Source organism: Danio aesculapii, chromosome 5 (assembly GCF_903798145.1).
Source record: "Danio aesculapii chromosome 5, fDanAes4.1, whole genome shotgun sequence".
Lineage (NCBI taxonomy): Eukaryota > Metazoa > Chordata > Actinopteri > Cypriniformes > Danionidae > Danio > Danio aesculapii.
This window is the reverse complement of record NC_079439.1, coordinates 24,596,006-24,622,823: the sequence shown is the minus strand read 5'-3', so window position 1 is coordinate 24,622,823 and position 26,818 is coordinate 24,596,006. Positions and strand designations below refer to the sequence as shown.

Below are 26,818 nucleotides of genomic sequence, written 5' to 3'. Positions count from 1 at the left end.
TGCTAATAATAATAGCATTATACAAATGCAAATTGTCATGAATATTTATGTAGAAAATAATACTTTTTATAACATTTTAATTGTACAATATCTGTGTATTGCTGTACATCCTGTGTGTATTAAGCAATGTGTAAGCATTTGAACCCACATAGGTGCATAACTAACATGCTCTGCGCTGAACTTCAGACCTGCTTTTAGATGGTCAATGTCGTGGTCTATTTCAGTTCTTCAAAATAGCAAGGCCCCAACAATGCTCCTTAACACACCTCTATTTTAGACCGGCACGCGCATGAGTTCACAAAGTAGCACAAATGGATGTGTTATTTAAACACTGTTGTGCAAAACTTGAAAATTAAGCTTGCGCTGGTCTGAAAATAGCAACAAATCCTGCCAAACACATCTTGCGCTGGGTGTGTGATAGGGCCCTTTATCTTGTTCACCCATAGAAAAAGCATCTTTGACACAATCTACATTGTATAAAACGCTGTCAATGTAAAGGTGACTTGATTTAATACATGTAGCACAGTACTGGCTAGAAAAGACTGTTGCAGAAGTGTAAATTATCACTCTGTTTTTCATGTCAGAGATGTGAAAAGAGTCATTATTTCTATTTGTTGCCTCTAGTAGCACAGAAATTACTCTCTTATTCCTAGAATCCCACACCTCATGCTTGGAAACTCAAGAAAAACACACACAGTACAGCATACTCATACACCAGCTGCTTGGAGGTCAAGTTAACCTACTTGTATGCATGAAGTGTGTGTGTGAGAGAGAGTGCATGTGTGTAAAACTGTGTCCTATAAAAGCAGGAGTATGTGTGTGTGTGTGTTTGTCCTAATAAATTTAGGTGTATGTGTGCTCTCCAGAGATATCCTGTCCGCTACGTGGCCATTTATAGCTATAGCCTCTCCAGAGATGGACACAGAATATTTTGGCTTATGAAACTTAAGCTTTGATTCCGCTCATATACAGAGGATTAGTACGGCCGTGCTGTCTCTGTTCTTTGATTTATTAATTCTCTCATTCTCTGAGTGCGTGAGTGTTATGTTGGAGAGGCGTGTGTTGAATGTTTGTTTTTTAATCACCCATTTATGAGCTTCTATTTTAGCAATGATTATTCACTGTCAGTGAGTCAGCTTACACACTTTTGAGACGGAGCTTGTTTATAATGTCACTGAAAGGAATAACCTTGTATGCGCCAACATGGCAGATGTTTCCTCCTCTAGAGAATGGGAGGTGCCTTTTCACTCATTAATGACTCTAGAGATTTCATGCAGATTTCAATCACTATTGATCTATTAGTAATGCCGACTTCACACATGTTTGCGTATATATAATTACTTTTGCTTTCAGAGTTTCTCATATCCTTCCCTGTTCTAATTTGCACCATTCAGGACTGTGTTTGAAACTTTGCATTGCTCATGTTATTGCCTCTGTAAGACTAATCACATTTGCATGTCACTTCAGATGAAAACATCTGCTAAATGATTAAAAATAAATGAATTGTGAATATAATCGCTCAAACAGCGCTTCTGAAATACTTTGCGTTGTTAGTTTGATTCAGACAGTTCACTGGTGCAGTGAACATCATTTGCACATTGTAATGGGAAAAGACACAAAACAAAATGATCTCTGGAAGAGGTGATATTTGCTTGCATTTCATTGCATCAAACAAGACTTGACTTCTGTTGTGCCAATGCAGCAGCTTGTCAATGAAAATGAGTATAAAATTCTTGGTGTTTTTTTTTTTGTACATACAGTGTAAAATGTAATAGGTTGACCTTACTTAGAAAACTTGAGAAAACAGATCGCCTTAAAATTTCTAAGTAGTGTATTAATTTTTCGTGAGCATAACTTAAAACTCTAAATTATTAGTTGTGTTAACTTCTTATTATTGTTCACATGACTACACTTTAAAACCCAACAGTCAACTTTATCAAATGAAATGAGTGTAGTTAACTGAATATTTACTGAAAGTTAATATTACTCATTTAAAAAGAGTTTTGAACTCAGTGTTGAAGGTCATGAGTTAATTAAATACTTCATTACTTCAACTTAAATGGAGTAGGGTCACAGTACTCATATAGATACATTTTTTAACTCAAATGGTTTGTAGCAATTGGTTTCCTCAAACGGTTTGAGTTGCCTTAACTTATTGGGTTTTACAGTACTCAGCTGGTTTGAGTTCTCTTCATTAATTGGGTTTTATTGTGTTCAAATTGCTTCGTTTACTCAAATGTATTAAGTTCACAGAACTCATTAGGATTCGTTTTTCAACTTAAATGGTTTGTTGCAATCGGTTTCCTCAAACAGTTTGTTACCTTCACTTTTTGGGTTTTACAGTGTAGGAAAATATTAGTAAACCAATTGCCTTAAAATTATCAAGTTAGCTGAACTAAAACATTTAAGTAAAGATAAAAACCAATACCTTATTACTTACTCACTCCCAGGTAAGTAACTCACTCTCACTCCCGTTTATATTAAAGTTGATATTTAGCCGCACCATGTTGGTGTTTCGTAACATCTCATTTTTACGAGGTGGGTCGTTAGCCCACTGAGCCACCATGCAGCCCTAAAAACCAAAATGTACTACCTACCAATACCTACTTCTAAAACATTTTATTGTATTATATAGCAGCTACGTACTGCAGAAAAAAGTATAACACTTTATAAAAAGTAATTTTCAAACAAGGTTTAATGTAGTAGTAGTAGACATAATAATAATAAATACTATTTATTAATATTTTTATTAATATTATTGTATAAATATTTCTATATTATTATGTAAACATATAAATATTAAGTTTATTAATATTAATATATTTATAAATTTTGAATATCAAAGAATTGAAAACACTCTCAGATTTATTATGCTTATGTCTAATTAAGATTAAGTTTTAATTCCTCCAGTTTCCTCAGTTTCCTCATGACCATTCTCTATCATTGACATGCTTTTGGCACACGACCACTCAAATGTTGTAAATACAATATTATTGTTAGTCAAGGTAACTTGAATCTATTTATTTTAACAACTTAATGTGCTAAAGAGTTGGGATTACTTGTTTAAATATTATAAAATAAACAAACGTATTCATAATAAGCTAAATGCAATTAATTTAAATAGTGAGAACAGCTATTGCTTTTTACAGTGTACTGATGCTAGTAAATTCTAGAAAAACCCTACGGCATATGGAATAAACTGTTTGTAACCAATATGAGGTGCTTTTCTAGGAATAAAATGGTTCTTTATGGGCTGCTATAGACGAGTCCCAGTCAGTCACTTTTTATTTAAAAGGTCAAGAAACTAATATTCTCCCATTTCTTAACCTTTCCATTTATTTCTTCTTGATCCTTTTTCCCCTTACAGCGTTCAAAGATTGCCGTCTACGAGAAGATGTGGTCTTACATGAAATCTGCCGAGCCGTCGGTGTTTGTTAAGACCACCCCCGACGGAGTGGCTCGTGTACGCAAGTCCAAGGGGAAGTTTGCGTTCCTGCTCGAATCCACGATGAACGAATACATCGAGCAGAGAAAGCCGTGCGACACTATGAAGGTGGGAGGGAACCTGGACTCCAAGGGCTACGGTGTGGCCACGCCCAAAGGGTCGGCATTAAGGTGGGTGGAATAATATAACAATTCACTCTTGTTATAGTATTCCACCTACCCTGATTCCACCATCTCTCTCTTTTCTCCGTCTCCTTCATGTTTTGTTTCTCATTCTTCTACCTTCTCTCATTCTCTTTACTTCCAACTGGTTTTCCTCCTTTCTCATTCTTCACTCTGTCTGTCTCTCTTTCTCTTGCGGTACATGATAAGGTAACCGTAATATGTGTGTGTTGTTTAGTTAATGTTACAACCGTGTCTCTGATGATAGAAATGTCCCAACTTGTTAATTTACAGTCCATTTTTACAGTGTGATGCCTGTTGCTGTTGATTCCCTACCTTTTTTCCTTGGTCTTTTATATCTTCTGTCCTTCGCTTTGTGCTGTGATTGCACTTCTGTAATGTTCGTACGGTTGGATTGTTTTTCTTTCTTTCTTTTTTCTCTGCATCAACGCTGTTCTGCCTGCTGCCACGCATGTCATGCCATCGGCTGTTTTCTTTTTCTTTGCAAACGGACTCTCCATGCATCATTTCCATCAGTCACCAGCACTTAGCAACATTTCTCTTTCTCTCACTTCTTTCTGTTTCTCTCTGTCCACTCGGCACCACACGCACCTCACTTGCACACACGCTTCTGTCTGTAACCCAGTAGCCGACGCAATTAACCAATCGACCAGTCCAACCAATTAAGCGTTCTAACCATTTAACCCTAACCCCTAACAAGCGAGCAACTACCAGTTGCTTCAATCTCATCATTAGATTTCTCACGAAACCTGTTCCTTTTCTTACGAGCTATGTGTTTATCGTTTGAAGAAGTGCTGTAAACCTGGCGGTGTTAAAGCTGAATGAGCAGGGCCTGCTGGACAAGCTGAAAAATAAATGGTGGTACGACAAGGGAGAGTGCGGCAGCGGGGGAGGGGACTCGAAGGTCAGCCTCAATCTCACCCAAACAACCATTTCCTAGCTTCGAGTAATCGGCAAGGCTGTGACCTCTGACCCCCGGCAACAGTACTGTGACCCTCAGGGGTGGCCATGAGCAAACTGAGCCTAATGACCCGAAGACATTAGCACCAGTTGTTGTCAGCGCTGCTAATGTAGTGTTTTTTTTTTTTGAGCTTACGTAATAAGGCAAACGGCGATCAGATGCGCGACCCTTTACTTGGCTAATGGAGGAAAGGAAGCAGAGGAGGAGAGGAATAAAGACTCCGGTGGGTGGATGTGTGGAGAGAGGTCAGGGTAACTGAGCGCAGCTTATTAGGACGTTTAGGCTCTTGCGAATGCGCCTCGCGGGTTTGTTTGTGTGGAAAAACAAACAGCTTGTTCTAGGTGAAATAAGCTAGGCCCTCTCCGGCTCTTCTCTGATCTGTAACATCAGATCATCACAAAATGTACTGTGTTTCATGTTTACCAGGGTTTCAGGATTTAATGGGCCATAAACAGAAGGAAAATAAAAGATCTACAGGGAACTAATAGCACAAATGCAACTAAAGCTGTGCTGAAAAATACAGTACGTGTCTGTTAGGAAGGATGAGCCTACTTTATATTTACTATTATGTTTAAGGGATAGTTGACCCAGAAATGCAGTCTGATCATTTACTATACTTGTGGGATTATGTACTACACCTATGACATATTTTTTTCATTAAACATGATGCAAAAGAAATCTTTTGTTCATACATATTTCTTTAAGGAAGCTTACAGGTTGAAGAACATGAGTGTGTAAATGATGGAAATTGTCATTTCTGGATAAACTGTAGTGTTGAACCTGTAGTTTATATAGTATAAATATATACTGGAAATGACTATATATATATATATAGAAATCATTTTAAAAAATTAAAACTGCTTTTATTTTAGCTGAAATAAAACAAATAAGACTTTCTCCTGAAGAAAAATATTATAAAAAGAAAAGAAAAAAAATTCAAAGGGGGTTTAATAATTCTAATTGCAACTGTATACAGTATATGTATATATAAATAACGGGTTTGAACTTACGATTATCAGGCCATTGATTTGGTTTAATCCAATATCACGGTGCATTGACGATGCTTTCCATACCCAATTTTATATTTTACTTCACTGAACAATTCTTGTATTAAAATAATAATTTATAAATACATTTTCTGTTTGTAATACATTTTTTCCTTTAATCCAAGCAGTCAGATAATATGGACTGTACCTTTAATTTTACCTGCTCAAAGAAAACACTCTTAAATGCATCAAACAAAACTCAAGTACATGCACAGAACAACATGAGCCTTTAAAGCAAATAAACAAACGTAAATATTATCTTGCTTGATTTTTTTAGCTTTGTAGAGCAAGCTCTTACACCACTAAGAATGGTCACGCGCTCAACAGAAAAGGCTGCGATTGGCTCTAACCCTCTGGTGCTGTTCACTGATAAACTGCACTGATAAACACTGATAAACTGCAGCGGCGATCACAGTTAATCCATAATAAGTGGAGAAAACTCGCTCTGCAGACATGCTCATGTCTGGATCCACAAGTCTCGCTATAACAGCCAAGAGGAGAGGAAACTTGTGCAGAGTTTCTGTATTTTTTAAGTTGTTGGAGCATTTTAAATACTCGCGCTCGCATCCCTCGCCATAGTAAGCTACCACAATATAGCGCATATAAGATAAATGATGTCAGTATGTAATAAATGGTTAGGTTAGGATCTATTACTGAAATGATACCTAAATGTCCTGGTCTGCATTGCGATGCACCGAAGAAACAATTAATTTTGACACCCCTGTTATATATATATATATTGTGTTTTAACCTTTTAATTCCTATTAGTTTACCACCGTGCTACTCTGTGTTAAAATTCCTTACACAAAATCTAAGCACATTTTATGGGGATTATTACCTAACAAGTGGGCAAAGCTTTATTTCTCACACATACAAATTTCTCTGTACAGGAAATAAAACTGCATAAGGGTTAAAGACCAATTATAATGAATTAGTTTTGTTCCATATTAATGCTGTATATTCGCACCATAGTCAGCGATGATGGTTAATTACTGGATTAAGCTCAACTCTAGTTTATTTTGGAAGATTATTGGCTCAGCACGCCTTCATAGCTTTACAGTTTTATTGCCAATTAGGGTTAATACACAACAGACCAATTAGATCACAGTTTAGCGAGTTAAAAATAGCTGTAGCATTATCAGTGATGTTTTGATGTTTTCAGTTTTTGTCCGTAAAACATTTTAGTTGTCCTTCATTAATGCAAATTATTAACAAAAGCAAGGATTCGTGTTGATATGGTCCAAATTATATGCCTGTGGCGTTTCTAAATACTTGGCGAGGATCCTATGCTGAGAGTTGTTTAGTGTGTCAAATTGTCGGTAGTGGCAATAGAGAAGTGTGAAGACTTGGAGGAGAGGTGTAATATCTGCATATCTGCAATCGTTTTTTAAAGACTTCATCTTTGGTCTTTAGCCAACTCCCTGCTACAAGTATGCAAATCCCTTTGGAGCCGCCAGCTCTCTCAAGATTATTCCCTAAATTGGCGTGTAACCCATGGAAAAGCTCATAGCTCCCTTGTTGATGGGATTAAAGAAAAATATAAGACCACTGGGGCAGACAGTCCTGAAGGGGCTAAAACATCACAGGAAAACGTGAGAATTCTAATTAAACACTCCTAGAAATCAGCGTTGGAGAAAGATCTGGTGCCGTACGGAAAATTCACAAAACGCACACATTCGTCTGCATATGAATGCACAGACAACCACACACAAACACAAATTCATTATACACACACTTATGGCCACTTTTCTTTAGCCCCCGTGCCTGCAGAATGGTCACCCTGTGTTCAGCCTATCATGAGGGCAAGGCAGCCCCGCTCAGACCTGATTGGTCTTCAAGAGCGAGTTCACTGCAGTAATTGGCTCTCGCTCATGAGTTTCTAAACTCTGAGATCAAAATGGCCGCCTAGTCCACACATTGATAAGTTGAGCATGCTGGGTGGAGGGTGTCTAGTCTGTTATGACATCACAACTGCATGTTTCTCATTTATTGACCTGAGTCTGATCCAAAATGCATGAATGGAGTAATTCAGCAATCCCTGCAAGTATACCATGTTATTAAAGCATAAAACTTCACAGAAAAAACAAGCAGAAGAACCATAGATCGAAGTAAAAGTGAAAATCCACCACAGCGCAATAGGATGAGGTAGTAAACATAGGAATGCATGAATAAGTCAGTTGTATTTAGCTGTTGCTCAGAATGGGGTTCGTTCTTCGTATGTGGATTATTTGGTTATTGATAATTTGACACAATCCAGGATCATTTCATTCTTCAAAACTCATCCGAGAGTTGTTGTCATAGCCAGGCATGAGCCGGTATAAGATTCTGATGATATTATAACCTTGGATAAAAATATCATGGTTTCACAGTATCATGGTATCTAAAATATATTCTTTTTGAATGTCTGGGTAAAATAAAAAAATCCCCATTGTACACAAAATATTTTATTTTGAGAAACATTTACAATATTTTGGAGCAGTAAACATGACAGGTAAATAATTCAAATAACGATGTCTTCATTAGTTTCAAAAACACAGATTTCTTTACAACGCATCTTTGGAGATCTTTTCTTCTGGAGATACTGTTGTACTAAAAAAACAAAAAAACGTAAATAAAAAATCTTACATACACCATAGGAACGGTATAGCAGAAAATGTTGGCTTTTTCAATCCGCGGTAAACCTTGAAAATGGTTATCGTCCCATGCCTAGTCATAGCAACAAGTCTGGAAGCTGAAACCTGTTCAGGAGCATGTTTACTTCATATAAACAGGATTAGATTGGGTCATTTCAAGCAAAGGTAATACTGAAAGTATATACCAAAAGTGTAAAAAATATACATAAAACTTATGTAGTCTACACTCCGAAATAAAAGTACAAAAATTGTCAAGGGGTGATTCTCCCCAAGCAGTTAAAAGAGAACCTTAAATAATATGGACTTTTTAGATACAAACGCATACTATTTTAGGGTACCAGCTTTAGTACAATTTGTGTATGATAACAGACATGCGCAATATTCGACAGTTTTTTTTTAAGGAATAATTTATGCAGTCATGCACATGTTTTGACAGCTAATATGACAGTGATTTGATGCTTCGCAAAAGTTGCAGACACCTTTACCAATATCAAAATGCTTTTTTGATGCTAAATGAATATATTCTTTACAGTGTTTAGGAAAATTTAATAGGCGACTATAATAAAGAAAATGCTTTTTAAATGTAAAACTAAATCAATTGCTCTTGTCACATGAAAGTGTAAAGCCTGCAGCCCACAACAAAGGTGGAAAGTTATTGCGTTTCATATTTAACAAACCGTTTACTACGATTTTTTTGTAATTTTCCTCACATGGATAACTGAATAATAATCAGATGATGTCATTACGCTGCTGTGCTGTCAGCCAATCGTTGCATTGCTGATCCTGATTTCAAGGATCAATAGATCTGTTTTTCACAACAAATGCTGCAATCTCAGATCAGGGGATCTATTTTAACGATCTAGGCGCAAAGTCTAAAGAGCATGGCGCAAAAGGGCCTGTCTGCTTATTCTCTAAATGAGTTCTGGGTGTGTTTTGAGAATAAACCAATCAGTCTCGTTCCCTTTAAGAGACAGTTGCGTCCCACCATGGCACATTTGCTATTTACATGGCGAACTTTGTAAGTGGAAAAACTGACTGCTTCACTATCTAGAAAACAGTTAAACAGAGCATCTGCAGCAAGGATAAAGAATGAGCCTCCTCCGATCAGCCTTTACTTTCACTTTTTCTTTCGTGGATAAGGAAACAGTGTTGTACACTCCACTGAAGACATCCATTAGCCTACATAATTAATTTTGTTTGTTAAGCGCAAAGATCTGTTTCAAAACTATTTCTAAACTCTAATTTCCATCAAATGAATAAATGAACAATAGTAACGAAGTGTGGTCAAAAAACTGGATTACATCCAAACACACGTCCTATGCCCCTGGTGGACAAATCTAAGCTTGTTTTAAATAAAACAAATATAAATATACATATAATAATAATAACATTATACAAAAGCAAGTTGTTGTGAATAAACAGAAAAAAAGCCCCCCGAGATGAAGGCATGCAGGCAGTGGTTTTTATATTTATGTAGAAAGTAACAATTTTTGGATTATTTTAATCCTTCAATTCTTTTTCATGTGTAAAGATATTTGCTTATTGCTGTACATCCTACGTGTTTTAAGCAATGTACTGTATAAGCGAGGCGCACAACCAACGTCCTCTGCGCTGGACTTTAGACCTGCTTTCAGGTGGTCTATTGCATAGTCTATTTTAGTTCCTCAAAATCGCAACACCAACTATGCACCTTAACACACCTCTTTTCTAGACCGGAACACCTATGAGTCCACAAAGTTGCGCAAATGGATTTGCTATTCAAACAACATGGCGGAAAATGGGAAAATTAAGCTTGAACTGGTCTGAAATAGCCCAGATCTGATAGGGCCCAGATCATCCAGACATTTTGAAGAGCCAAATTAGCCAGAGATCAGTTATGAAGATTAAAGGATCCAGAATCTGCCAAATCATCTCAGATGGTACGAAGAACGGACCCCTGGAGTCACTGAAAACCAGGTTTTCTAATCTCAAACCCGCACTCTAAATAATATCTTGTTAGCACTTAATTTAGGGGCGTTTTTCAGTTTACACTTGTTAAATTGCATTATGCATCTCTGTTCTAACAAATTTTGATGTTGAAAATGCAACACTGCATCAAAATGGCATTTGTAGAGGTTTAAAGCAGCATTTGGTAAATTACAGCAGAAAGCCCAGGTAATAAGCTGTCAGTAATAATTCAGTTATTTTATGAATTTATTCTTGGAGTGCATAAACAGGATTAGACTGCAGCAGCCATGACAACTTTAGTAATAGGTAATTTAAGGTGACTCGTTTGGATAAAAATTAGGTCAGTAGTGGATTTTCACTTTCATAAAAAACAAAATAGGAGAAATCTCATTCTTTCAATTGTGTTATTTAGCATTCAAAGCCTAAAGCTGGCTGGAGTTACGGCGGTAAGTATGGTATATTTGCTTTGCTGGATTACAACTCTCATCATTTAGCAGAAGGAAAATAAAGTGAGTTTCCCAGCAGTCCTGCTGATGACATACTAACATCTTACAAACCGAAATAATGCCAAATACCCTGTAAGCAAATGATTTTCTGGAAAAAAATATAATAAAATGATTACTTATGCTGCAAATATCTCCAAAGCAAAGCAGTATTAATGTTCCCTTTCTTACTAATGTGCTAACCTCCATTAAGGCTTGGCGTTTTTAAGACGTTTGTAAGATGTTCGGCTTCAGCCCTCACCCACCACAGACCGGTTCCCCTTCTGACTGCTGGGTCCTGTTTGTCTGTTAGTCAAGTAAGGGTTTTTCTTTTCTCCCGATGGATCCGGCTTGCTGAACACTGGGTTGGAAAAGTTGCATTCACACACTCACCACAATTCCAATAACGAAGCTCATCTGCCCAATGCTCTTTGTAATTATGCTCTGTTTGGCTGTGTGACCATGGTTACTCTCTCTGCCTCTGTTGGAACAGTGAGTGCCGATTACTCAAAGCGATAACAGTAGGTAGCACTGCCAGGTCAAAGGTCGAAGGTAACACTGAGGCTAGCCCTGCCTGCATTCCCTCTCTCTCTCTCCATCTCTCCCTCACTTATTCTCTCGCTGTCTACAATATCAACAGCACAAGGCCAGGTGTCCTACAGTATCGCTTTGGTTAACAGATATTCGGTAGGTTAAAGTTTTAATAACATAAAATAACATAATGGTGCCATGTTATTTATGTTATTTCCCCTCGTGAAGAACTCCTGTAAACCTTGCAGTGTTGAAACTCAGTGAACAAGGCATCTTAGACAAGCTGAAAAACAAGTGGTGGTACGATAAGGGTGAATGTGGGACCAAAGACTCTGGGAGTAAGGTTAGTCTGCTCACTCATCTTACAGTACTTCCAACAAACATATCCATATACCACAAACATCATAACGAGTTTCCTGTGGCTGGATTCACTTTCTTTTGGCCGCTTTTCATCCTATTTACATGCGCACAGGCCATTATGCATCACGTAGTCAGAAAATCACAACCTTTAGCATTAATGAGACAACACAACAGATGCACCCACTCACACAGAAGGAGATGTGACATGTTAACAAAGCACTTACAAGTGTTCATAATTCATTATTTTAATGATGTAGTCATTACTCTAAGTGTTACATAAACGTATCTTGTAGTAAGCTATCATAACAGTGATTTAGCAATTATTTCATTAGACTTTTTTTTTCCTCTTCTGCTGCTGTGACATGGCCTCGTTCTCAATATCGCTGTTGTGTTTACCGATTCGGGTTTAAAGCTTCTCCAGGCAACGTTTGTAATCATTAGAATGATCCTTTTAAGGAAGCACAGTCACTCAGGAGGTATTTCTAATTGGCTAAATGCAGTCATGCACTTGCTCATGAAGCTTATTAAGGGAGCAAGTAGGAATCTGAAAGCAATATGCTATATGAAGACGGATAAAATCACGTCATTATATATAACTAGGACAAATCCTTCACTATAAATAGAATACAGTCACAACATTTTAGGGTTTACAGATTAAACTTAAAACATACTTTTTCAACAACTGATGGAAATCAATGTATAATATATTTTTGAACCCACCAAAAACGACATGATAAACAGCATTTCCATAAGCTGAAGAAGCTAGTAATAATATTTAAAGGACACCTATTTTACCCCTTTTACAAGATGTAAGATAAGCCTTTTTCGTCTCCAGAATGTGTCTGTAAAGTTTCAGCTCAAAAAACCCACCAGATCATTTATTATAGCCTCCAGAATCTGCCCATTGTGGTGTCTGAATACATTGTACTTTTTTTGTAGCCTGTGGCTTTAAATGCAAATTAGCTGCTTTTCCCCGCCCACCGCTCTGATGTGTGTGTCTGCTTTTCATCATCCATTACATCAGATAAACAGCACAGTAATAGAGACAGACTCAGATAAAGCTGAAATACAGCTCATTAGTCAAAAATACCAAGTAAGTGTATTTCATATTTGTGGTGGAGTTTAAGTCTTTCTGAAACAATGAGTCAAACATATTAGTGTTTACTGTCACCATGCGGTTGTGGTGATTATAGCAGGTAAGAATTAGATGGCGAATTTACTCTCTTTATTACAAACATGTGCTGTTTTAAAAACGTTTTAAACTTATAAAAATCACAGAGAGTTGGAACATTTATTTTAATCCCAGTTTATTTACAAAAAATATGTTCTTTGTACATGTTATTATATTAACATGGTGCCTGTCAATCAGTTGAGTGGGCTGGGAAAACCGCACTCCTATGTCATGTTACGGTGGGCCACAAAATCACTGGGATTTAGGTCCTATTTTAACGTCAGGAAATGTGATAAAAGAGATTTGTTGGGTTTTTATCACAATATGAAAGTGGACACCAGGGGCGAAGCAACGTCCCCACACACACTTTTAAAATGTCCACGATACAGTTAGCTTACAAAAGTTGATTTTTATCAAAGGTGTCATTTTACATTGTGCTAATGTACAGTGTCATCCGCACAATTATTCAACACCATAATGTTAAAACACATCATACTAAAATAATATAATAAGCGTTAATTTAACAACAGAAATGACATGGAACACTTGTGTATGTAACTGATGAGAAAAAAGCATTGAATGTTAAGCGTCAGGCAGGGGTTGGTGATTTACATGTTGTCACCGTATTTATAATTATGCTCAAACTTTACTACACTTACTTTCACTCATGAAGCTAAACTTGCCAGTATTTTAGTGTAAAAAATTACATTAAATTATTTTGAGTGTAGCACTTTTACTGTTTATTTGACCCTTTTTAAAAATAGTAGTTGATGAAACCCACAGTAGCTCCAATCGAAGGCCTCATACACACTGTAAAGTTTCAGGAGTGACAACTGCATTTGAATACCCTAAATAGGAGAATAGTACCATCAATAAATTACAGGAGTGACAACTGCATTTGAATACCCTAAATGTGTGAATAATGCCCAAAATAAGTGAATTCCCAAATTATTTTTTATGTTAGTGCATTGCAAATCTGGTTGCAGAAACTAATTGAGTTGAAAGTGTGGTGTTGATGGTTATGTTCTTATTTGCTTTTTTTTCAACTAAGACCTAGCACCAGTAATTAGGACATACTTTTTTCCTGATAGTTTATTTTATTTATTTAATTTTTTTGCAGCACTGATTGAACAACTAGTTCAGTTTGCTTCGATACACACTGCAAAGATTAGTAAATGCACTTGTCACTAGGCATAAGATTCTGCCCATATGATAACCGTTGATAAAAAATATCACGTTTTCACGATATTGTGATCACTGCTCTGAAATAAGTTATTTTTAAATGTCTGGGTAAAAAACAAAAACTTTTTCATTTTTGAACACAAAATATTTTATTTAAAAAAACATTTATAATATTTTGGAGCAGTAAAAATGTCAGGCTAAATAATTCAAATGAATCATTGACTTCTGTCTTCATTAGTTTCTGAAGCACAGATTTCATTACAACGGCATCTTTGGATATCTTTTCTGCTGGAGATACCGTTGTCCTAAAAATAAAAAAATTAAAATCTTACATAAAATTATATAGCAATTCTTATATTCCTTATTCTTATAGCAAAAATTTGGGTGGTTTTAAAACCTTGACTTTTCCAAACCGCGGTATAAAACCGTTATTGTCCTATGCCTAATTGTCACTACCTAGTTACTAGTTAATTTATTTGTAGAATGCACTGTCTCTCCTGTAAATTATTGAGCTGTGTGTGTACAAAACAGGATTAGCACTAAAAGGTGAAGTGGAAAGCTGCGGTGTGTATGTGGCCTTTTTTCCCCCCTATTAGCCAGTGGCTTCGGTTTAATAGAGACCACATGCAGGAGAGCGTGTTTGCCTGGAGACTCTAGTTAATGAGCATAAAATGCAATTGTTTTATTACAATTCTCTATGCAATCCAGTCTGATAAGGAAGTTAATTAACTCCGAAAACACGTCCCATATGCATAAGAGCAGCAGATCTGCTTTACCGTAGACTGTATGGGCCTGTTACCATGGCAACCGTATTTGAAAACAGGTTTCTGGCTTTGCATTCAAGAGAGTAACGCTACACTCGCAGTCCTGTGTTGCTGTGGCGTCCTTTCACAGGCTTCCAGTGAAGACAGACTGCGTTGTGTGTGTCTGTGTTTGTGTGTGTGTTGGTAGACAGTCAGGCTGGTGGTCACAGCAGCAGAACCGAGTCCTGTTGAGGCTTGTCTGTGTTTTGAGGTGTGGCGTTGGTCGCATGCAGGTGTCTGTTAATGAGTTTTGAAGGCTGTGAAGCTTGCAGAAGTAGTTCAGAGAGGGGAATTGCCATAGTAACATCAATATTCTTCCCCCTCCTTCTCCTCTTCCTCACTTCCTCTGTTAAGATGGCAGACCGAAGAAGCCAGAGGATCCGACTGTAGCTCTGATGGCAGCTTTTTTTGTCATGTTTCTGTACTGGCTCAACTCCACCTCTAGAGGGGGCAACAGGCTCAAAGCTGGCTCTTCATCTGTGTGTGCGCGCGTGCGTGTGCTTGTGTGTATGTGAGCGCGCATGTCTGTCTGTGTGTGTGTTATCTAGCAGGGCAGTGTTTCACTGTCTCTCTGGCCAGTAGAGAGGAGAGAGGGAATAACTTCTTCCTCTCTTGAGCTGCCTGAGCTTTTAATCCCTTTAAACTTTAACCTTTGACCTCTGGGCACACCTCGAAATGATTTGATGCCCTTTTTTAATACCCCTCTCAAGTACCCCTTTTATTTAGCTCATCTTCTTTCCCTCAAAGCAAGTTGCGTGCAGTGTATGACGGGGCTTGCACGGCTAGTCACTTTTACTAGGCAAAAAGTAGTCGAGTATACTCACGGTTTACATTATTTATACCATTCAGCATCAGCAGTCTGTGCTGTTTCCGTCTGCATTAGTGAAGGGTTTTGCGAGTGCAGATAAAGTCTGCTTGGCTGAATCACTCCTGTGAGAAAATGCAAAAAATAAAAATGGGTATGTCTCAGTCGTTTAAGGTTTCTCTCTGCCTTTGAGCACCACTTAATTTTAGGAGGTGGTCCACTACTTTAAACTTTAGTTTATGTGTAATGTAGATGTGTGAACATAAACAACAGAGTTCGCTTAGCAAGCGAACAAAGTTTGGGGACTACAAAAAATAAATCCAGGCGAGTGAGATCACAAATGCATCAGGTTACGAGCATTCACCACACGCATACACCATGTGCAGCAAAGAAGCGTGGCCAGAGGCGTTGTAATGTTATAGCAGAGAAAGCTAAAATGGCATCCAAGCTCTGCTATTTCCACAGAGCTTGATGTGTTTTTGTATTTGGGCTTCCAAAAGACACCACACAAAGAGAGAAGTGCTTACAATTTAATTTAATTATGTTCCAGAGAATTATTAAAATATATATATAGCTAGCATTTGACAAAGGACAGCTTCCAAATCTCCCTCAGTTCAGTGCTGGATTCGGCTAAAAACTCCTCAAAGGAGGAGGAACTCCAACCATAATAGAAGAAGCTGTGGATTTGTCAGCCACAACTTGTAGGTGTTTTTATTTGTTCAAATTGATCTATTACATTCACAGTTTTTAATGTTAGCGGTATGTTGTAGCGAGGACATAAACAAGGACGTAAACAACGGGAAATGCTGTTTGGCACTGTTAACAATTTAGCTACACATTCATATTTATCCGTCAGACTGCTGTAAACACCCACAATCTTCAGCAGCACTGCAGTGTCTCTCTATGTAGACGTTTTGCCTGCATTCTACATCTCAAATAAATAACTCGCAAAAGATATGTGAAGGTTTCACATTACTTACACATGCTTATTCTGAATAAATATGAAAGACACTTGTCAGGTTTTATTTTAGAGAGCAGGTGTGATGTTCAGCTGTGTCCTCTATGTCATTTTCTGTCTGATTCCGGCTCAAACTGATACAGCTAACAGCTACTCTGACTGACAGAATTTACACAGCGCAAAAGCGCATGCTTGTAGGGCCGTGACGCTTCCTGGTGATGTGGAGCTGATCCGTGAATCACAGCACATTATGTTAGCTGACCAATCAGAGCCTCTTGACGGCGGGCCTTTCAGAGGAACTAGGAAACATGACAGTCGTTTTCATGTTAGCTGTGTAGCTGTATATAATCACACATTGCTTTGCATCTTATAAAAACAACCAAGCCTTAAAATACACTCTGGACCACCCCTTTAAGTTCACTTTAGTCATTTTTGGTTGGTGTTTAAACTCTAAATTAATATAACGTTTGCCAACAACGTGCTTTGAAAGTAAACCACTCTTTTGCATGCTGATTTTTCAGTGTATTTGAGCAGACACTATTGAAAAAATAAAGGACCCAATAGGCCAATGCTAAAGAATAACCATTTTGGTCACAATAATTCAATGAACAATTATTTTAAATAATGTTTTATTATTATTATTATTATTATTATTATTATTATTATTATTATTATTATTATTATTATTATTATTATTATTTATGTAAAGAACATTTTAATCATATAATAGATCATATCCCTGCTATTATCTTAAGTTTATTGTGACCTTTACAGCTTTAGCTCATCTTTTTTCCCCTCTGAGTAAATTGCTAACAGCACATGCCTACTTGATTTAAATCATTTCCATATTTTTGAGCCCTCTAAAGAACTTGTCAGTAAGCCTGTTGTTAAAAAAACTTAAATTATTTATTAGTGTGAAACTTTCATGCCTTAGAAAGGTGTCAGAGATCTTAAAGCTTCATCATGAAACCATAGATGCCAATATATAACATTTTACAATGTAATTCACTCAATATTTGATTGTTACAGCATATTAAACAACACATACAGCTCTAATCCATTTGAAGAATGAATAGTCAACAGCAAACCAATGAGCTGACTAGTCGTGCAACCCCTAGTGTGCATGAGATCAAAAGATGTAAAAAACACTTCTGTTTGTATGTGTGTGTGTGTGAGAGAGAGTATGAATGAGTGCATGCTGGGTTGTGAGAGCTTGCATGCGTATGTTTAAATCCCTTTATTCATTATTACAGTATATAGTCATTTACTGTGCATCCAGGTCTCTTTCATGTGTACTAACTGTATCTCCCCCCACCCCATAGGATAAGACCAGCGCGCTGAGTCTCAGTAACGTGGCTGGCGTTTTCTATATCCTGGTTGGAGGTTTGGGCCTGGCCATGACAGTGGCTCTGGTGGAGTTCTGCTATAAGTCGCACCAGGAGACCAAGCGCCTCAAACTTGCCAAAAATGCCCAGAACTTCAAACCAGCCCCTCCATCCACTGCACAGAGTTTCACCACATACAGAGAGGGCTATAACGTCTACGGAACAGAGAGCGTCAAAATATAATGGTTCGTCTAAGGCTGTTTTGTCTGTGTGTGTACATGTGAGTTTTGTACTGTATGTTGTTTGTGATACCATTTCTTTAGTAAGGGTTTTATCTACTGGTTCAGTTCAGAGGTAAGTAAAGTTCTTCACTGTGTTAAAAGCTGCTGATATAGAATAGCACTCATAGTCTGTCCTTGATGTCTGACAGATATCACTGAAAGAGATGTTCTGAGAAATTACACTTGTCTCTGAAACTGCCCCGGGCTCTGTGTAAACATAAAAAACAAGAACTGGATTGTGGCCCAGTCATGTTAGAGAGTCAGCAGAGCTGAGGAGCAGAGATGAGCTTATTGCTCCACCATTTTGTTTTAGTCTTTATATTAGTCTTTTATACTCCACACGGGTGCCTTTATTTGATCAAAATAACACTGACATGGCTGTTTTGATGTATTTATTAGGGTATCAGCAGTCTCAAAAAGTCTTAAATTTCAATAACCAAATTTTAGCCTTTAAAAAGTCTTAAATCCACTGAAATATTGTGTTGTAGGTCTTCAATCATTTTAAACGGGTTTTAATTTTCCTTTGTCTGTGTAAAGTTATACCAAATTGGGGCAACACCCTTCCAATCACTTACAATATATTTCAATAACAGTTTTAAGAAACGTTTATTAACTTATTTACTTATTAATATGGTTCAATTATCCTCCTTACAATATCATTTGTTTTTTTTTAATGGTTTTAACTTGGCCAGTAAAAAATCTTTAGCGTTTAACCTTAAGTCAGAAATTTTATTCATTATGGTCTTAAAAAGATCCTAATCTTAAATTTGACTTGATGAAACCTGTAGAAACCCTGTTTATAAGCATTATTTCTGGTAATATTCGTGTTAATAGAAATCATCACAGTTATGATGATTATAAACAGTTAATATTTTAATGAATACAAATTCTGAAAAACGAAATTTATATGAAATTGAAATAATAAATAATCTCTTAATTCAGTTAGAGTAAATCTTTTCAGACTTTGATCCATATTTATAATAAATAATACATTTTATTTGTAATGTGCTTTACTTAAATCCAAAGTGCTCCAATAATAGATATTAAACACATAAAATAATAATAAAAATAAACCATCAACTGAAAACAAGCTTAAATGAATGTGTCTTAATCAACTTTTTAAAATGATCCAAAGTTGATGTGTTTCAGATATTAAGAGAAAGACCATTTCATAATTTAGACCACAGGTGTCAAACTCGGTTCTTGGAGGGCTGCAGCTCTGCACAGTTTAGTTCTGACCCAAATTAAACACACCTGATCAAACTAATTGAGTCCTTCAGTTTTGCTTGAAACCTACAGGTAAGTGTGTTGAAACAGGCCTGCAATTAAATTGTGCAGAGCTGCGGCTCTCCAGGAACTGGATTTGACACCTGTGTGCTAAATTATGGAATGCTTTTTCTCTTACTATCTGAAACGGGAAAGGGGCTTTGAATGAGAAAGCTCTTCCTCCCATAGTCTTTACTTTATATAAAGGCTGAGGATAGTTATTTATATGAAAGAGTAACAACAAGTCAATTAAAAAACTTTAAAATAATTAGGGATTTAGTGAAATGACACACATTTTGTCAGTAGGGAGTTTTATCTAGCTATATTTGTAAGTGCCTTAACCTCCTAGTGCTTGAGCATCCACATATGTGGACAGCGCATTTTAGTGCTTAAGTGGTTATTTAAATTACTTTGAATGTTTTATATTTTGTTACAGACATACAGTGTCATCCTGCAACTGTTTTGCAGCATATGAAATGTCCCAAACCCTATTTTTAACTGTCCAAACTGGGAAAATTTTAGTTTTTACTCTCTGACGGTCAGAAGCAAGTTTTAAAAAGAATTTCTATGTTAAATATGCATTAAAAAATTCAGGAAAAAGTGTTTTGTGTAAATTCGGACCACGAGTCCACACGAATGGACATAATATTCTCTAAAAGTACATTGTATCAAAAGATTATACTTAGATTTTTATTCAAACTAGGTTCCAATAAGCCCAAATAGCAAAGAGAAATAAAAAATGCATGTAAAAAACACCTTGGGCCTTAATATGTGGTCAATTTTTCAATGGGAGTCCATGCAGCTATAGAATGTAGTGCGAGGGCAAAGTATTAACCTCAAATCAGGTTGAAGTTGGTCAAGAGATTTGACTTGAACGCTGCTAGATTTGAAAATGACTTCTTTGAGATTTTCTTCACAACTCTACAAAAAAGGGCTCCATTACAGACAAGGGCTTTTTTGCCTGCCCAATTTAACTTAAATATTGCTAATATGAGCACACCTTTGGTCTGGTGGAACGTGCAGTAGCTTTAAACAGCCGATTCGAATGTTATCACTCGATTGAATGGGCATTATCAGCTGAGAGATATGGGCCAGTAGGGGCTTTCTGCGCATAGTGGTAGGCTTAGAAGGCTGTTATCATCCATCCACATGGTTAATCAGCTATAGATCACATACAAAAATTAAATTAAGGAGTATTATTTATTTAATTTCCCATTAATTGTATTTTATTAACGTCTACCCATACAGCAACCCTAAACCCAACCATCACAGTAATGTAAAAACAGATCTGGAGCTGGAGTCTTCCCTGTAAGTATAGCTGTTCAACCATATGGATGGATGAAAACAGCCTTCTGAGCCTACTAGTTGGCGCAGAAGGCCCCCACTGGTCTATATCTATCAGCTGATGACCATGGGTAATGCCCATTCAACTGATAATGAGTGATAACATTTGAAGCGGGTGCTTTAAAGCTATAGCTTTTACAAAAGTTTTTATTAAATGCTGGTAATTTACTCGCCTTAGGACATTTAAGATATCGGTGGCTTTTTATTCTTCAGTAGAGCAATAAAAAAATATTCTTAGCTTAAACTGTGGTCTTAAGCAATTTATAAAACAGTGAATCATAAAAGAAATTAAAAACATATACGGGCAGACATATCGACACATAAATTGGTGTCATAAACAAATCATCTCTCAAGCATCAAATATATCAGTACTTTGTTGATTTGCTTCCATTGGAGTCCATGAATTATTGTGTTATTGTAAAGAAAAGAAACAACACATCTTGTAAGTCTCAAAGGGTCGGGCTGCTGTCTTGTCTTATTCTCAGATTGGAAACCTGTCCCTTGCTGATCATGTGGCATGGGATAGACTCTCCGTCTCTTAGAGTCGACTGCGATTCCCTTTAGAAAGTGGACACGCACCCAACCAAAACTCATCTCACCGGAACACACTCGTCTTCTCGGCTCTGACCACAACATGAACCGGTAATCACACAACAGACTATTGGATGGAGCAATCACTCGCCCGCCTGCCCTCTCTCAGTGCCTTACTGAACCAGTGGCAAAACATCAAAACACGCAGGCCAAAGTCCTGGAGACGTCCTGCTGGGTGCTGGGTCTGAAACCATTATTTCAATTTATTACGAGAGGGAAAGACTGAAAAGAAGGGAGGGAGGGAGAGACAAACAGACGCAGACAGAAAAGAGAGAGAGAAAGAGAGAGAGTGTGAGGATTGATTTGGTTGATCTCATGATCAGACAGTGTTATATGATTGACAGCTAGTTTGTCTCCATGACAACTCACACCAGGAGTATCTGCAGACAAACATTTTATGCAAACCGTAGGAAATGTTCTTTTCTTGAAGCTTTCTGCTTATTCATTTGTTTAAAATGTTTGTGCGGTGTTTCTGTCCTCATCCGCGTAATCGTTATAAATAATGTAAATAACTTCAGATACGTGACACGGCATCAGAAACGTTTCCCTTTCACACTTCACCGTTTTAGAAGTTTTATTCATAGTGTACAGTATTTACTTTAGCGGGAGCAAATTCAGGCTGTGAGTGTATGAGGGTCTCTCTGTACAGTATGTGCGTATTTGCTGTATTTTAAAACTTAATAATGAGGGTGTAAGATTTGTTTGTCATAATACTTTATTCTGAAACGTAGGAGATAATGACAGCACAGTCATATGCCATCGGCAACAAAAATAGCTCATATACTTCATGATCATAGATCAGTTCTTTTTTAAGCAAGCTTAGGAATCAACAACATGTTTAATAGTTTGTAATAATTTTATTGTGTTTTAAAATACTAAACTGCAATGTCACTGATGTAAAATATGAATTCTGTCACACCAGAACAAGTGAATATGTAATTTAATTTTATAAATCCACTGTTTCAATTCTGAACTTTTGTTTAGATGCTAAAAGACATTTTTATTTTGAAGATTTTGTATAACTGATTCTGTTTGACTTCTAAGTGAACTTGCATGTACAGTAATGAGCATTTCCCCCAATAAAGCTTCCCTTGTCTTCCCTCTTCCCCCATCCCAGCCCTTCCACTTTCCTCCGCCTCCATCATTCCTGGGTAATTAAAAAAGGAATAGGAAGTTGTGAATTGGTCATGATGATACATCCTGAGCTCAAACAGTAATCTGTCCTTCTGCATGACTGCATCCAACTCTTAACATTTAAGTATATTTTGTAAATAAAGACAGATTTAAGACAAAAGTATGTTGTGTAATGTGTGATTTCACTAGCCAAGTGTTTGTTCTGATGAAAATGACATTTTTGAGGAGATTTTAACTGGGAGTCTTTTATGGTTGTCTGCACATTAGGCTAAAAAGAACTTTAAATCATTTAATTGTCATCTTATATCTGATGTGACCGGCAGCTCTTGGTCTGCACAGATGATCGACATGTTCCACTGAAACACTAAAAGAGCATGTCAAAAGCTCTGATTCTAGATTAATGTTTCCAGCGCTAAATGAAGAGATGATCACATTTATAACTCACTTACAAATAACCCTCATCACAATTGCAATACATGCCACCTGCTGAGCAAATAAGCGCCTGCTGTGCATGTAAATGTACTACAAGCTGCACAGCAGCAGCTGACAGTTGAACAGGTTTGTGTAAAAAGAAATTAACTATGAAGTGGTTCAGTGCTTCTGTTATAGAGCATTATAGCCAGTGTAGGTCCTCTGAAGGTTTACTGAAAGAAAGGCTGGTGTGCTGTAGCTGCTGAGCCCTTTTGAAGATTGCTGGGTCGATCACTGAAATCATCTTTGCTTCCTTGAGGACTGTGCTGCTGCTGTGCCTGTAAGTGTGAGGAAAACATTGGCTGTCTCGACATCCTTTCATTTGAGCGAGTTTCGCTTAGTGGTGCTTGTTTTGACTCTACAGAAAGAACACAGGCGCAAGTGAAAACAGTGTAGTGTCCCTTTCTTTCTGTTCTTATATAGAAGGTTCTGGCTTGATGCTCTCTGCAGCAGCTCTGCAAACTGATCTTAAGATTTTAATTCAGATAATAAATGGTGATGCACCCGCCACACCCCAGCAATGCCACAACGCTCTCAATTCCCCATGACTCAGTGCTGTTTTAATTTATATGCGGCGAGTCTGGTTTGGATGAGACGAGCTTTTGCTGCCCATATCCGCCTTATTTACTTATTTATTTATTTTGTTTTGCTGCCGGTTTGTAAGCTCGCTCGTGTCCCTTCGGTTGCCTGGCAACGCGCGTGGCAGTGGGCGCTCCTGACCTTGCGTCCGCGACCGCGCAAAGCGCGCGCGCTTAAAATAGACCCGGGGAGATTGACGTTAATTGAAAATAAGAAAAACGCAAGAAGAGCCGATCGCCGTTCACACGGCTCGACGAGGAAAAAGGGGGCATGTTGGATGGTGGAAACGATGAGATACGAGATTATTACAGCGTTTGCTCGGATGCGATACCGGCTGAGCGTTTCGGCAGGTGAGCCCAATTTTTTCTTATTTATGGCTGAGCTGATGCGCGCCGTCGTTTCTCAATATCAAGCAGCGGTGAGAAGGAGCAACCGCGAGTAATAAGAGCAATTTCCAGATGCTGGTGAATCCAAAAATGAGGGTACTTATGAAAAAAGCGTAAATTGGATTGTGAACGAGTGTATGTGGAACGCGATTTGATTGAACAATGAACGCTGCTCTAATGAATGCGCCGCATTGCTTGTGTTCTGGAAATGGCTTTTAACAAATTGATGCTTTAGAAAAGGAAATATTTTCATTTTTTTACCCTTTGATTACATTTTAACGGCATTTTCGTTCTCGCATCTGCAGCATGAAAGCTCGCAATCGCAAGACGGTGAGCAGAGAGCGAGGAAAAAAGAGAGGGGGAGACGAGTTGATAGAGGGAGAGGGGAGAATTATCATTCGGATAACCTCAGAGCCGTGATTTGCGGCATCTGGGCTGTGGATTCTCGTTAATCATAGTCATTAGATGGCCCTAAACAGTCAGCTTTGTAATTCTCCTGTGTTAGACTAGATCAACTTATTCGCATCTGTTTGGAAACACCTCTGCCAGCACCGTTATTTAGCTGTTTGCCAGGCCTGTCTGCGCGAGGGACACTCGGGGGTCGAGCCGTTCTCCGCGTGCCTGCTCAATACCCGCTGATATATTAATCACGGGCGGCGCGTGACGCTGAGCGCGTGTGAATTAAAGCTGCAGTTCGTCACCTGTTGGAACGGTAAGGGCAGTGCACGCAGGAGCGCCAGTCAGAAAACAGTGTCGCGACGGTCCGTGTGGGTGAATCCAGGAAGAGAGACCCGCACCGAGTCCAAGTTGTCATGGTGATTTTACCATCTGTTGGCTCGGTTTACTTAAAGCTTTTCCAGCGCGCGCACATGCCTGCGCGTGTCAAAAAGGTTATGTCGTACGTTCACAAAACACTGGCATTAGTCGATTTCAGGGAAGGGTGGTGAGAAGCGTTCATTTTTCATGACTTTTTTTTTAAATCGGGTATGCGGTAAACAGTGAGCTTCGCGAGTGTTTTCCTAATGAAATGCCCCCGCATAGTTTATTATCCGCGCGCCATCCCGCCACTGCACCGTTCAGTAGGAGCTACGGAGGAGGGGGAGGAGGAGGAGGGACAAACTATTGGTATTCATCTCTCGTATGGTAGTCTCTTTCACCGTCCCCTCCGTGAAACCGGGGAACACACACACACACACACTATTTCCAGTGAATGCAGAAAAGAAGCAGGATACCCTGTATCACCATTTGAAAAGGAAGTAGAACTAATAAATAAAACTGAATCTGCCAATTCAATGAAAGCAGACTTTATCATCTCGCACGGTTATGTGGGTTACATATCAAACACCCTAATCTTGAAACGCATCACTAGCCTGTGTACAACTGACCTGATTGAGGCGCGCTGTCCGCCCGCTACTGGAAAATGGGCACTGGAATAAACGGACTCCCAGTATTCTCTCGATGGGCCCTACGGTTTAGATTAACTGACCCACATTATAAAGATAGAGGAACACTCACTCGGCTAAAGAGATATTTACAGAAGGCCAGGGAAACCGTGTCTGCTGTATTCTACAGGTCTCTTCAGCACCCTGGACAGCGACACGGGTCATGAATCCAGCGCCATCTCCTATGCGTGTCTCGTTAATTCACATCCTTATATGTCAGATACTAGATTGCATTAAACATTTTTAGATGGGGAAAGTTAATTCAGATTTATTTTTATGCACTGTCTTTTGAACGATGGAAAAATGCCAATAATCAGGTTACAGCTGCTCGTTTAAATATGACCAGTGCAAATCCAACATAGGCCTACCTTTAATCAAAATACCTTCTAGAGTTCAAGAGGTTGTTCATAGTGGGAATGACCCAGTTAAAAGCTCAATGAGTTGTAATTAATTTAGCCTCTAGCTTGCCTTTTGGACTAATAGTGCCTTCTGCATAAAGCGAGTTAGCTTGTGTTCAGCTGGTTTCTGAGTAGAGCTTTTGTATTGTTGGCAGATCTGACGTTGAATTTAGTGGAAAGACAGTTACATAAAATAGGTCATATAAGCTAACACCTGCTCAACACACACCAGTGTGTTCAGCGATGTGTTCGAAAGTCGTTTCGCACCTCTGAGAGTGCCAGGCAGATGATATCAACGGTTTCAGGTTCTGCAGTTGAAGCTGTTAAAGGAATGGTTCACCCAAAATTGAAGAATCTGTCATCATTTACTCACCCTTTACTTGACCCAAAGCTTTATGAGCTTCTTTGTTAAACACAAAAGAAGATATTTGGAAGAAAACTGGAAACCGGTAACCGCTGACTTGCAGAGTATTTGTTTTTCCTACTATGGAAGTCAGTGGTTACATATTTTAAGCTCTCTCCAGATGAAAGAAAGAAGAAAACACAGAAGAAAGAAACTCATAAAGGTTTGGAACCACTTGAGTAAATAGTGAGTACATGTTCATTTTTGGATGAAAAATCCCTTTAGTTAGTTTGCATTGCATGGTGTTCATTTGATGTTGCTGAGATATAGTAAGATTGTGTGTGTGTGCGTGTGCGTGTGTGTGTGCAAGCTTTTTTTTTAGTTGATATCTGCTTTTATTCATTTCTTGTTGCTGAGATCAAAGATCAGATCCAGAATAGTTTGAGTCTTGATTTGATAGTTCACTGTTGTTAATAACATATCTCAGGCTGTAAATGGTTGCAGTTTTTTCTCTCTCTCCAGTATGTGTGTGCGTTTCCGTCAAAGCCTTAGGAAGGCTTACAGATTTAGTATTTGCATGTTCTGTGAACAGTGCCTTCAGGGCAGTGAGTTTGGGAAAAGGGGATTATTGAGGCCAGTGTCACCAAGTTTATCTTTAAAAATGTTTACTGCTTAAGTATCAACAGAATACAGCACAAAAACGTATTCACTGATAAAAACATTGTGCTTTTGAAAGGTTCTTTGTGACACAT

The 26,818-nt window shown here is 38.0% G+C and overlaps 2 protein-coding genes across 5 annotated transcripts in view; both read left to right on the top strand.

Moving 5' to 3' along the window:
* Positions 1-22,607, top strand: part of gria3a (glutamate receptor, ionotropic, AMPA 3a) — an 89,575-nt gene extending 66,968 nt beyond the window's left edge. Inside the window, exons 13-16 of one of the 4 annotated variants that reach the window (XM_056457670.1) lie at positions 3,368-3,615; positions 4,417-4,531; positions 17,829-18,076; positions 21,208-22,607. In XM_056457670.1, the coding sequence (XP_056313645.1) occupies positions 3,368-3,615; positions 4,417-4,531; positions 17,829-18,074 (609 nt within the window). In that variant the 3' untranslated portion in view covers positions 18,075-18,076; positions 21,208-22,607. Of the gene's footprint in view, positions 1-3,367; positions 3,616-4,416; positions 4,532-11,455; positions 12,697-17,828; positions 18,077-21,207 lie in introns of those variants that run through there. The other 3 variants (XM_056457671.1, XM_056457672.1, XM_056457669.1) reach the window with 3 other exon arrangements.
* Positions 22,608-23,636: 1,029 nt separating this feature from the next.
* nlgn3b (neuroligin 3b) overlaps positions 23,637-26,818 on the top strand; it is a 46,133-nt gene continuing 42,951 nt past the window's right edge. The window contains exon 1 of the mRNA XM_056457667.1: positions 23,637-23,847. The gene's annotated coding sequence lies outside the window, so the exon portion shown is untranslated. The remainder of the gene's footprint in view (positions 23,848-26,818) is intronic.